The 13,030-nt window shown below is 32.6% G+C and overlaps 1 protein-coding gene across 1 annotated transcript in view; it reads left to right on the top strand.

Annotated features, from left to right (window-relative positions):
• KLHL1 (kelch like family member 1) overlaps nt 1-13,030 on the top strand; it is a 319,714-nt gene that overhangs the window by 205,665 nt on the left and 101,019 nt on the right. The window contains exon 6 of the mRNA XM_004604001.2: nt 8,948-9,134. Within this exon, the coding sequence (XP_004604058.1) occupies nt 8,948-9,134 (187 nt within the window). The remainder of the gene's footprint in view (nt 1-8,947; nt 9,135-13,030) is intronic.

Raw genomic sequence — 13,030 nt, 5'->3', positions numbered from 1 at the left:
AATAATAAGATTTTTCATCCTTTTAGTTCATTCAGTCAAGAAGTTTGGATGGCTTATTTCACACCCAGACTTTCAAAACACTAAACCCCAGTGGAATTGGCTTTACTTCGGAGAATTATTTTAATCCCTTATTGACTTGCAAGATGCATCTACCTTGATGTTTTCACAGAATCTTATTTTATTGATGATGATCAAAAGAACTTTGCTGGGCTTTGATCAGAATAAATCTAAAAAAAATTGGAAATCTGAAAATATGCAGTGATTAATTTTTTTCTCCATCTTATAGTGAAATGAGGGAAGCAAAATAATTATACCTTATAATTAGTGTGAAATGGATGAATTTTTTATGCAAAACTGATTGAGACAGACAAAAGCAAAACAAAAATGCCATGTAAAGTTCACAGTATTACTGAAATTGGTGGAGAGATTTAGCTTTTCAAAGGGTAAATGAATGCAGTTTGTTTAATATATTTTATATGGATTTGTGTTTAAAAACTTCCAGGGACATCATTTTCTGCTGGCTAACAGAAGTAACTTCTTTGAGATAAAATATTAAAGAAGTGTAGGAGTAATTTTTAATCTTTCTCCTAGCAACAGGTTTGTGTCAAAGTCTTAAAACAGTAACTTCTGGATATAATGTGCAGACCACTTGCAAAGTTTTCCGTCTCTTGGAAGATAAAATTGAGGATGACCAATTCTTTGATCACTACTTTTTAATTTCAGTTAGTTATTGGGTTTTAAATGAGGCAGTATTCACAGAAATGAGGCCTACACGGAACATCACAATTACATTTCATTTGGGGGGGGTAATTTTATTAATCATATGATGGATTAATTTTTTTCTGTTAAGCCCTTAGCAAAATACGTAGCACAAAATATTCAATTAATTATACCTGATTTTTGGACTGGAGCGATAGCACAGCAGGTAGAGTGTTTGCCTTCATGAGGGTTCGATTCCTCTGTCCCTCATTGAGCCCAGTAAGCCATCAAGAGTATCCCGCCCACATGGCAGAGCCTGGTAAGCTACCCATGGCGTATTCAACATGACAAAAGCAGTAACAACAAGTCTCACAATGGAGACTTACTGGTGCCTGCTCAAACAAATCAATGAACAACAGGACTATAGTGCTACAGTGCAATGCTATAGCTGATTTTAAAATACAGAATTATTTCCAAATTATATAAACAATGTTCCAACTCATAATAATGAAATGTTTACTGTTTTTAATTAGTATTATATATTATAGTCTATGTATATAATATATACATATGTATGCTTTATGGGTCACACCCAGCAATGCACAGGGATTATTCCTGGCTCCGCACTCAGGAATTACCCCTGACCATGATCAGGGGACCATATGGAATGCTGGGAATTAAACCTGGGTCGGCCATGTGCAAGGAAAATGCCCTATCTGCTGTGCTATTGCTCCGGCCTCAAAGTCTTATATTTTTAGTCTAGGATTTATATCCTGCAGAAAAAAGTGATAAAACTAGTGTCAATTAACAGGGAAGCTTTCCGTTTCATTGATGGTTTATAATAGAAACTTGTCACACTGGTACTTGTGAGATATCTATAGGAAGGAAGAAATAATTTAGAAAAAATGAGGTGGAAGTTCAAAATGCAGTGATCTATTATTGATGATAATAATGTCTCCTGTGTAGCATGTCTTAAGTTACTACTCAGTTTTAGTTTAATACCTGTGCTTAGGCTATACTCCTAGTCTAACATTATGCAGTAGATGGAAAGTATTACTTCATAAATATCACAGATTAAAGATCTCTTTATTTTATCTAGTGCAATGATTAAGCATTAAGAACAAATGTATGGTGCACTTTTTCTTCAACTGAGTCTATGTCTGAGTCCTGAATAAATGGCTAAGACTAAATTGCAATTACTATGCTCCATGCTGCCCAGTTAGACTTGTTTTGTGAGATGGCTAAAGAAAATGGTGTCAAGGATAATAGTTTATCATGAAGAATCTGCATAAATTTCAACATATATTTTTAAATTATCATCTCACAAAATAAATTATGAATAGTAAAATTTTACTATGGATATAATCCAAGGATGGATAGATAAGTGTAGGGGATAGCACACCTGCCTTGCAGTATGCTGATAGGGTTTAATGCCCAGTACCCCTGCACAGTGTCAGGACTGATCCCTGAGAAAGGACCAGGGGTATGTCCTGAGCACAGTGGGTGTAGCCTTAAACCAAAACCAAAACTCATGGTTCACATTTGAACTTAAAAATCAAGATAAATGCAGTTAATGTTTGGTGTAATCTCAATTTACAGAGCCATAAAAGCAATATACAGGTTTATTTTCTATTGTATTTTTCTATGTATGATCATCACAGCTACCGAGAGTATCCAGCCTGCATGGCAGAGCCTGGCATGCTACACGTGGTGTATTCGAAATGCCAAAAACAGTAAGAACTAGTCTCACAATGAAGATGTAACTGGTGCCCTCTCAAGTAAATCTATTAACAACAGGACAACAGTGTTACAGTGCAGTGTATTTTAAAGATTAAAAAATTAAAATTGAAGCAAAGTAATTGCTCATACAAGGGACAGTAAATAAATAGTATATCAAGATATTAAGGTATAGGTTTATAGGTACAGTGAGAAAAAAAATCCAAGCAAGATGCTTTAAACTTGCTTTAAACTATACTAGGAAAAATATTTCAGTACTAATTTAAGAAACAGATAATAGGGGAAAATAATGGACGATGGATATATATGTTTTAGTATATTAAATGTATTTGATTTGAATTCTATATTTTATGATTATATCATATACAAAAACTTAAATTATTGCTATTTTATAAATTTTCAGAAAGTAATAACAGGGTAGAATACTTGACTTATTTTCAGTCAATCCAGGTTCATTCCCCTGCATTCAGTATGATCTCCAAATGATGGAGGAAAGGGAAAAAAAAAGAAATACACTTAAACCATCAGAAAATTTGAATGAGTCACTGCAGAAGGAAGGGCATAGCAGTAAAAATAAAAATCATTTATATATATTAATGTGATTTATCAGTGAAAAATCTTAGTATCAAAGATTTCAAATTACTTATGTAATGAAATTTTACTGTTGACTATAACTGAAAATTAGCATGCCCTCTACTAAATGCAGAATATTAACCATTTAAATAGATATTTGGTTGTTAGTTAAGCAAAGATGAAAGAAATTTTTTAAAAAGTTAAAAAAATACAGAATTATATACAGTAGAGTAACAAGCAAGTAAATGAATAGTATCAAAATTGTGTTATAGAAATTTTGTTATTATATTCTGAAAATGTTGAAGTGTCTTGCAAACAATAAGAAGCTGTTGCCTGCTTTTGAAAGTATCACTGACAGTATCAAATTCACTGTATCACTTTCATCCTGTTGATCATCAATTTGCTCGAGTGGGTGCCAGTAATGTCTCCATTCGTCCTAGCCCTGAGATTTTAGCAGCCTCTCTTTATTCGTTCTTCCTAGTGATGCTGCATTGGAGTCTCTTTCAGGGTAAGAGCAGTGAGACCCATTAATGTTACTGTATTTGGCATATTGAATATACCCCAAAGAGCTTGCCAGGCTCTGCCATGAGGTCAGGATTCTCTTGGTACTTTGCCAGGTCCTGAGAGGGAGAACTAGACTATAAAAGGTCATGGGGCCACAAATGCGGCCTCACACTTCCAGGAGCTTTGTTTTATAGTCTCTCAATCTTGGCCATTGATGGGATTACACGGTGCCAGGGGCAGTTTGTGGATCTAACTGCCCAACAACTGGAAAATGGGGGACCTGGGGGGAGGAGGCCCAGTCCCAATCCAAACAAGCTTGTTTATCTCAGCCTCCAGTCCTGCACACCTCGGTTCTTCCGCTGGTTCCTTCATGAAAGTGGCTCATCCAAACGTGGGGAGAGTGGCCTTGAGCATGGCTGTGGCTGGGTTCTGGAGGTCTTCCGCTGCATATTAAGAAAGCCATTATAAAGACCAGGAATATGGGGGTTGAATTTAAAAGGTGTTTCTCAACTCCCCACTGCACCACTCCCCACTGTGTGTCCAATCATCTGTGTTCAGGGCTTTCTGCTAGCTTTCCACTCAGGCATTACTCCTGGAGCGGTTGGGGTTGAGGGACTATATTTGGTACCATGGGTCAAATTCATATTTGCTGTTTGCAAGGAAAAAGTCTACTCATAGTTCTATTGCTCCAGCATCTAAGTAAAACAAATTATGAGAGACCATAAATTTTTAGCACCTTTTATAATCCTTGGAACAAACTAGTTGCTTCATAGATCTTTGCTAATTGAGTGATACATTTAGATATACAAAAAACAGAGATTATTAAGGAGGCAATGAAATTTTACTAAATTAAGGTGTTATGTATGCTTGGCACAGATCACTTAGTTCAAATAACCTGTCATTTAGCAAAATTCTGTTCAACACAAAAATGATCATAAATTATAACATTATAAAGTCCATTTCACTTATCTTTAATAAGAACTATCAGTTTTGAGCTCTATTGGTTTTGGTTTGGTTATTATCATCCTATATTTGTATTGTCATATTTTAACCAGTAATTTTTTTTTCCTCTTAAGGAAATCAAATACATTTATATTAAGAATAAAGCTAACTAATTTGATCGTTATTTTGTAGGGTTTTTTTCTTGCTTTCTCAAGGACAGAGAAGGAATCATTCAGCTCTATCTGATACAAAGCTTTGCATGTCAGTAATTCAGCATGTCAGATTCATCTGATGCAAAGTTTAGGCATAGGACTTTGTCATGTTAGTAATGGGAATAAAAACACTGAGAGAACATGAAAATTAATTCTCATTGCTAAATAAATGTCAAAACTTTTCTCATTTATTTATGAAAATGCATAGCTAATCCCCTCAAATTTGTCAGAATAGTGATTATATCAGGAAAAGAGATTACATGGTATTTAGATTCTTAATTTGCACAAAAGTATTTTAATCTCATCTGTTAGGTGTAACCCAGGGAGTGATCAGTTTGAGGATCATTTTAGGCTTCAAAGAAATATTCTGGCTAATGGCTGAAGTAATTGCTCTTCTTAAAGCTTAGTCTAGACCAGTCACTGAAGGTACTCAACTATGCTGATGTGCTATAATCGTTGGTAAATCAGTGCACCAATGCACAGATATTGCCAGACATTCAGGGTTACTCTGCATTTTCCTCTTTCCTTTAAAAATCATTTGAAGGGGTAGAAATATATAGAAAAACTTATTAGGCACTAAAAATTGTGTTTCCCCTGCAAAACTAGGTATCTGCACATAGGCACCCACCATTCATTATATGCCTATATATTTTGTGTAAACTAATCTCTTCTTTCACCAGGACTTACGCAGACTAATGAACACGCTCGGTTTGTTTTGCACCGAGGTGATCTTTAAATCATTATTTCCCCTGTGGAACACTTTAGGCTTATTAAAAGTAGCTGATCATATTTATTTGAATCAAAACTATTTATCAAATATTGAAGTATAGAACATTTTTCCTGTATATGGCAATATTTTATCATTTATCTTAATAATTTTGTCAACCACAATTTTTGAAAGACTGCATATGAAACTGTCAGTTGCTCAGTGAATAATGTCACTTCTAATAAGAATCCATTTTGTTTTAGAGATTTAAATTCTGTGAGTTGATATTTTCAGCACAATACCTAGTAGCAAAACAAGTTTGAAATCTTATGAAATAATATGAGGTTGATGAAATTTTGTCACTCTATTATGAATGTGAGAATGGTTTCATAACCTTGATAGCCCAAGGATACAGAGTTAGGAAAGTTAATATATATTTGGTCCATAGTAAGTAGAAATTTATCTTTAAATATTTACTCAATATTACATTTCATTTTCTATTTTCTTTTTGTACATGAGATAGTCTTCATATAGATAGAAAAGTTTGGTATTGATTCTGCTAGTTATTTTGCCTTTCAAATCATGTCTTTGTCCAGGAAATATTCCACAATTCAGAAGTATCTTATAATATATGTATCTTCTTATTTCTAGTTACTGTCAATTATAGAAAATTGTTGCTATGATTTTTATTTTATAAATAACCTTGCTTGGTATTTTAAGAAAACGATAACATGAAACTTATAAATGTAAATATTCCTGATGCTTGCTATAGAATTAATGCTTTATGCCCCTATGAAGTAAATGTATGTCATCTCACACAAATAAATCTGTGCATTTTATTAAGTTTATAATAATAGCCATATGTAATATTAAAGTTATAATTTATTAATACATGTGAAATAGTACAAAAAATTGTCAAGCATTCCAGTGGAAGGCATTTTCTTTGAGCCACTTAGAAAAAATTATAACAAATTGGATTATTTAATGATATGAATATTTATTCTATCTTCTTATTTGGAGAACAAAAGAAAAGCAAATTCTAAATAACTGAATAATGCATTTTTATGATAATATTTTTCAGTCACAATTTTCATTTATTGGATGCACTTGAAATATATTCATGCAGAAATTAGTAGTAAATCACAGCTGAAAGGTGCAAACACATAGTATTAAAATGCTCATCAGTACTTTTACTTATCTTTTTCATAGGTGGATATGAGGGTTATACTAAGCAGTGCTTAGAGGTTTCTCCTGGTTAGTACTTGGTTGTTCCATTCAATAATGCTTTGGGGACAGTGTGGTGTTAGGGATCAAATTGGGGTTCCTTCAAGAAAGTTCTGTGCCTAAGGACCAGTTTTAATTTGTCAGATACAATTAAAGCTAAAGTTAAAAAAAAACTCATTCCTTAAACAAATGTTTTATTAAATTTTATAATTTTTATTGTTTTTTTCAGATTCACTGCATATTCCATTATTTTGTTCCTTTATTTTATATATATATAATTATCTGGGGAGAGAATAGTATTTCAGTTACAAATCTTTATTAATTTCTCTTACTGAAAAATCCAAAAGTTATCCAAATTTGTAGTTTTCAGCTTAATGTTAGTCTGTGATTCCAAAAATATGTTACAAAAACATCTTATTTCGAAAATATATTACAAAAACATTCCAAGACACAAAAATTGTAAGTCAACATTGCAAATGTATTTTTACTATTTAACACATTAAAAAATTATGAGAGAGTATAGCAGTGCTGCTCAGCAGTAGTGTACACATATCTTGCATGGAAGGGGCAAAGTATTCACGGAGCACTGCAAAAAATAATGATTGGGGGCAAGAGAGAGGGTACATGTATGCTTTGACTTATTTTGATATTCCATTTATTTGGAATTCTTTATGTATGTGTTTATATCAATAAAGTATTACTAGAATGTGCTGCAAAGTAAAAAGCATTTTATGATCAACCAATTCCGTATTTTTCTTTTGGATAATGCAAAAAAGAGGGAACAGGGACAGAGAAAAAAGAATCAATGGCTGCTAACATCAGCTATGATATGAATTTGTCCCTGTAGAGGCTAATATTTTTTTCCAAAGAAAAGAAGCATGTATGTGAAATACAGATCAAAAAATTAATATTATAAATTATCCCATCATGTTTGTTTTCCAAACAAAGCAGGTGGGAAAGTAACTAATGGTTTCATATCAATTGATGTAGGCAATAATTTGAATAAATATATTTTGCTGTATTCCATTACGGGCTGGAGCGATAGCATAGCAGTAGGGCTTTTGCCTTTCATGCGGCTGCCCCATGTTCGATTCCTCCGCCCCTCTCAGAGAGCCCGGCAAGCTACCTGTGGCTTATTGAATATGCCAAAAACAGTAACAATACGTCTCACAATGAGAGACGTTACTGGTGCCCACTCGAACAAATTGATGAGCAATGGGATAACAGTGACAGTGACAGAATTCCATTACACATGGCACTCTAGAACATTACATGTTTTCATTAATTTGAAGGCTATTCTGTTATCTTTTACACATTTTATATGTTTTTGTATTCTTCCTCAAACCTTGAACAGTACCTTATGCGTTCACTGAAAATATAAATTTGATTAAGGAAAATCTTATAGCAATAAAAAATAATAAGTGATTCAGTTTGATCTTCACATCCTGATTATTTTCTCAACAAACATTAGATACAAATCAAGTGCAGTTTTTTAACATTTTGAAAGCAACACTTAGTGATTCATGTTGAATTTTTTATGGATTACATTCTAAATTATGGACAGACTTGACTATCACTTGAAGCATGCTTTTCTAAAAAGGTATAAAATTGCAAGAATCAAGAGAAAGGAGTCAAAAAGGGACAGTGGAAAAGAAGCACAAGGCACATTTTTTGTGTTCAAAAAAATCTACAGAGAAGAATTTTTATAGATGTAAATTGTCTTATTGGCAGAAAGTGATTTAAAATTCTAGTTTGTGTTTTTGTTCCCTCAGGTGTTGGATTTTGCATATAATGCCTTAGTTCAATTATTAAAAAGTTACTTTTCCTTTTAACTTCTTGTGGATTTAATTAGATGCTATAAAATAGTTGTTTTATTTATCATTTTGTTTAATTTCAAAGATGATTAAACTATAACTTGAATGCCTGAAAATAGATATGTAAATATTTATGATAGTTTATATATCCAATTTGTGGAAATATTATATCCCAAGTTTCAGTATACATAGCATGCTTATGTCCAACATAAGAAATTATGCTTAATATATAATCTTTCATAAGAAGAAAGAAAATTTATACCTAAATGTCTGTAGACAATATCTCCAGATAAAATCTATAGATTTCTAAATGAGTAGAAAATAGATCTGGTATAGTAAAATTACATAAATAATATTAAGCTAATAATATTGTCTATTCTTTTGCACTTATAATACAAGTGTTGGAATATGCTAATTTGTTTGTATGTACAGTTAATTTCCATTAGTTCTGCATACCTTCTAGTAGGGCTAATAAATTTTACTTCTAATTTATTTGCACATTTTCATAAATGATTAACAGTGTTGAATTTTTACAGATATTGGCTGATCTAGAAAATCATACATTATTTAAGAATGATCTGGAATGCCAAAAGCTGATTCTAGAAGCAATGAAGTATCATCTATTACCAGAAAGAAGAACCTTAATGCAAAGTCCAAGAACTAAACCTAGAAAATCTACAGTCGGAACTCTGTATGCTGTCGGGGGAATGGATAACAACAAAGGTATATAATTTTATGTTTACATAAAGTTCACAGGGACCATACTAAGACTTTATTTTGATGTTTTGATGTCAGATCATCTTAATTTTACCTATTAAAGTTTAAAAATAATGGTAAAAGAATTTCACTTATATTTGGTCTGAAGTGGATTCTGTTTACTATTCGCCTCATAATCCATTTGTTTATCATATACACATATATGTATATATAATGTACATTATGTATGTAGTTAGGTCACACCCAAGAATGCTCAGGGCTTACTTCTGGCTCAGGATTATTCCCAGTGCGTCAGGGACCAGTACGGTGTTCCCAGAGACCAAAGCTAGGTCACCCTCATGCAAGCCTACCTACTACACTATATATCCAGCTCCCATTATGTGCATAATTGATATGAAATTAAATGCAGATTTAAATTACTTAAATATTTAGTTTTTGATATATAAAGAGCTGTGTTTTCAGTATAAAAAATAACAGTCACATGCTTGCTTCAAATAGTTTTTACTTTTCAGTGTACAATCTCATTAAACTGATAGACAATTAAAGTCATTGCAATAACTGTCGTCAGAATTTAAAAACTCAATTGTGTTTAACATTTCTTTTTACTTTTTTAAAATAGACTGATGGGGTGTTTGCAAACTGAAAAGAGTGTTCTGGGAAATATTATAGGGTTAAGATGCTTGCCTTACATGCTGTCAACCCCATTTCAATTCCAAGCACAATATATGATCACCCAAGCACTTCTAGTAGTGACCTCAAAACGCAGAGACAGAAGTAAGCGCTGAGCACAGCTGGGTGTGATCACAAACCGGAAAATACCAAAGAAACAGTATGCATACATATGTTTGAAATTTTTATTTTTACATTTTGTAGTCAGTAGAAAAACTCCGTTTCCTCATCATTTCAAATATTGATCCTATTATTTTTAAATACGAGAAACAAGACAAATAAAAAAATTGCCAAAGATGTATGTCTAATAAATAAGGAATATAATCACTGTCATCCCATTTCTCATCCATTTGCTTGAGCTGGCAACAGAAATGTTTCCATTGTGAGACTTGTTGTTACTGTTTTGGGCATATCAAATACGCCATGGGTAGCTTGCCAGGCTCTGCCATGCGGGCGGGATACTATTGGTAGCTTGCCGGGCTCTCCAAGAGGGGCGGAGAAATCGAACCCGGGTCACCCTAGTGCTAAGTAAATGCCTTACCCACTGTGCAATCTCTCCAGCCCAAGGAACTTAATAAATTGCCAAATTGCCAGATATGTATACATATTAAGTAATATAATATTTAGTATATGTTTAAATTATCCGGTTACAATAGAATGTAATCATATATTTAAGCCTTATTAAAGGAATGTTGTTATTTAAGAAGAAGAAGTAATAAACCTTATTTGACTACTACAAAATGAGAGCCTGAAAATCACAACTAAAGGAAATCAATTTATGCAATCAATAGGGTACAGCACATATTCTTATTTTTGTTTGCCAAGCAAATATTCTGGGACTATCGGATCATTTTCGTTACTTTAATTCATTTGAAAAATGTGACTTCTGTTAACAGAGATATTGATTTCTAATAATAGAAAAGTAAATGAACACTAAAATAGTAACATAAAAAGAATAGGTCTTCGTTTTAAAAGGTAAATAATTTACTATTTTAAGGACTAGAAAATGATGCTGGAGAAATAGCACAGCAGCTAAGGAACTTGCCTTGTACATGCCTGACCCTGGTTCAATCCCAGGAATCCTAAAAGTTTTCCCTATCCTTGCCAGGAGTAATTCCTTCACAAAGCCAGGAGTAAGCCCTGAGCATTGTATGGTGAGGCCTCAAAACAAAAATGAAAAACAAGAAGAAACTACAAAATGGTCATTCTCTCTCTCAATCACCATCTTGTCTCTCCATTACTTACTACTTTTATATGTTTTATTTCTTAAGCAAACATCAAACTATATATATGTGTGTGTATGTATATATAGTAGTGATGTATATATATATGTATATATGTGTATACCCATATATGCATATATATATATATATATATATATAGTTACAGTCTTTGATTTAAAGAGGTGAAACAGAAAAAAAGCTTCCCCCGACCATCTTTGGTTCACACGGGCTATGTCTAGGGTTTATACACATGGCTCTGTACTCAAGAATTACTCCTGATGAGGCTCAAGTGATTATATGGAAGATCAAAACCAAGTTGGTTGCATGCAAGGTTAGCATCTTGCCCGCTACACCATCTGAAGCCCTTGAAACAGAAAATGTCTTACATGACACAAATGCAACCGAACTTGCATTTCCTCATTTCAAACGCTGTAGTAGGAAAAGTGTTATTTTTAATTAAGGTACGCTTATTGTTATTTGCTTTTGATATATTACTCTTGTATCCTTTGAGTCTATGGCATAGTCCACCTACAGTTTTATCTATACTTAATAAATCATAGTTAATGTAAATGTACATTTTGTATAAACTAGGAAAACTTTATGACTTGTATTGATTTTGAATGGAATCTCTTACAAGGAGTGCCTATGTCCATGTTTTCCTTATAAATGCTGAATACAGAAGCTATTAGCCATGTTTTGGAGCAAAAACAGGAAAAACAGTTATTTATCTGTAAAACTAAATCCATTGATTTTCAGTGACATTCAATAATTAAATTCATAATTAAGGTTTCAGATTTCATAAATGGGGAAGAGTTTTATACACATTTATCAAATTTTAAGGTCACATGAGAGGCAGGCTGTTTTTCTGTTTTGTTCTGTTTTTTAGAAAATGCAATTTTCTAAGAATGTCAATACAAGGTCAATTTCATTTGCAAATATAAAAATGATGTTTTAAAATAAATAAATGAATAACATAATTAAATCAAACTAGTGTTTGAGTCAGGGTTGTACAGTCAACAAAAGAAAATTATTGCTATTTCCAAAATCCTAATATTCTTCATAAACATTTGATAATGATAACAAACTAAAAGACATAACTAATTTCAATTTTTGTATCTGGTGACTTGGAACTTATTGCTATAGCATAAATTAATATGAAAATAATAAGTCTATTGAGCAAAACCATTTTCCAGCATTCAAATTCCTCTAACTTAACTGTATGTTTTTAAGCTTAAATGAATTAATTAATAACTGAATTTTATTAGAGATTCTGAGTCTCATTTTACAATTGAATATAACCAAAAATTTATTGTTACATCTGTCCAGGAAGTAGTCATAAAAATGTGAGGTTAAGGGGCTGGAGCGATAGCACAGCGGGTAGGGCGTTTGCCTTGCACGCGGCCGACCCAGGTTCGAATCCCAGCATCCCATATGGTCCCCTGAGCACGGCCAGGGGTGATTCCTGAGTGCAGAGCCAGGAGTAACCCCTGTGCATCGCCAGATGTGACCCAAAAAGCAAAAAAAAAAAAAAAAATGTGAGGTTAAGAAGAAATTACAAGTGAAACAGTAAATCACTTGCAAATGACCAGTGGAACAGATATAAAATTTAGAACTATAAAACTGACATTAAATATGCTTCAGAGACTTAGATAAAAATCTAGCAATATCAAGCTTCAAGAGAACCTTTTTTTTGGTAAAGAAGAAAATTAAAGAAACCCAATGTTTTAAGGGATTTAAAGATCACTAGGACATTTTCAAGGTAATCTCTTTTATTTCTGTTGTGCTTTTATTGCTTAGAGGTTTTTTGTTCCTATACCTTATTAACTCTAACTCCTGCTACATATATGTAGGTATTAAGATTTTATCTTAAAATTGTTTTCTCTTTTCTTAAAAATTATTGAGGAAAAGAAAACAAAATGATTAAAAAACAGAAATCCATAGCAGCATAACCTTAGAAATCACTTTATATAACTGAATTTTAGAGTTATGCAATGAAATGTACATTACTCA

The sequence above is a fragment of the Sorex araneus genome, chromosome 1, assembly GCF_027595985.1.
Source record: "Sorex araneus isolate mSorAra2 chromosome 1, mSorAra2.pri, whole genome shotgun sequence".
Lineage (NCBI taxonomy): Eukaryota > Metazoa > Chordata > Mammalia > Eulipotyphla > Soricidae > Sorex > Sorex araneus.
Note: the sequence above shows the minus strand (reverse complement) of the source record. Positions and strands in the feature narration are given on the sequence as shown.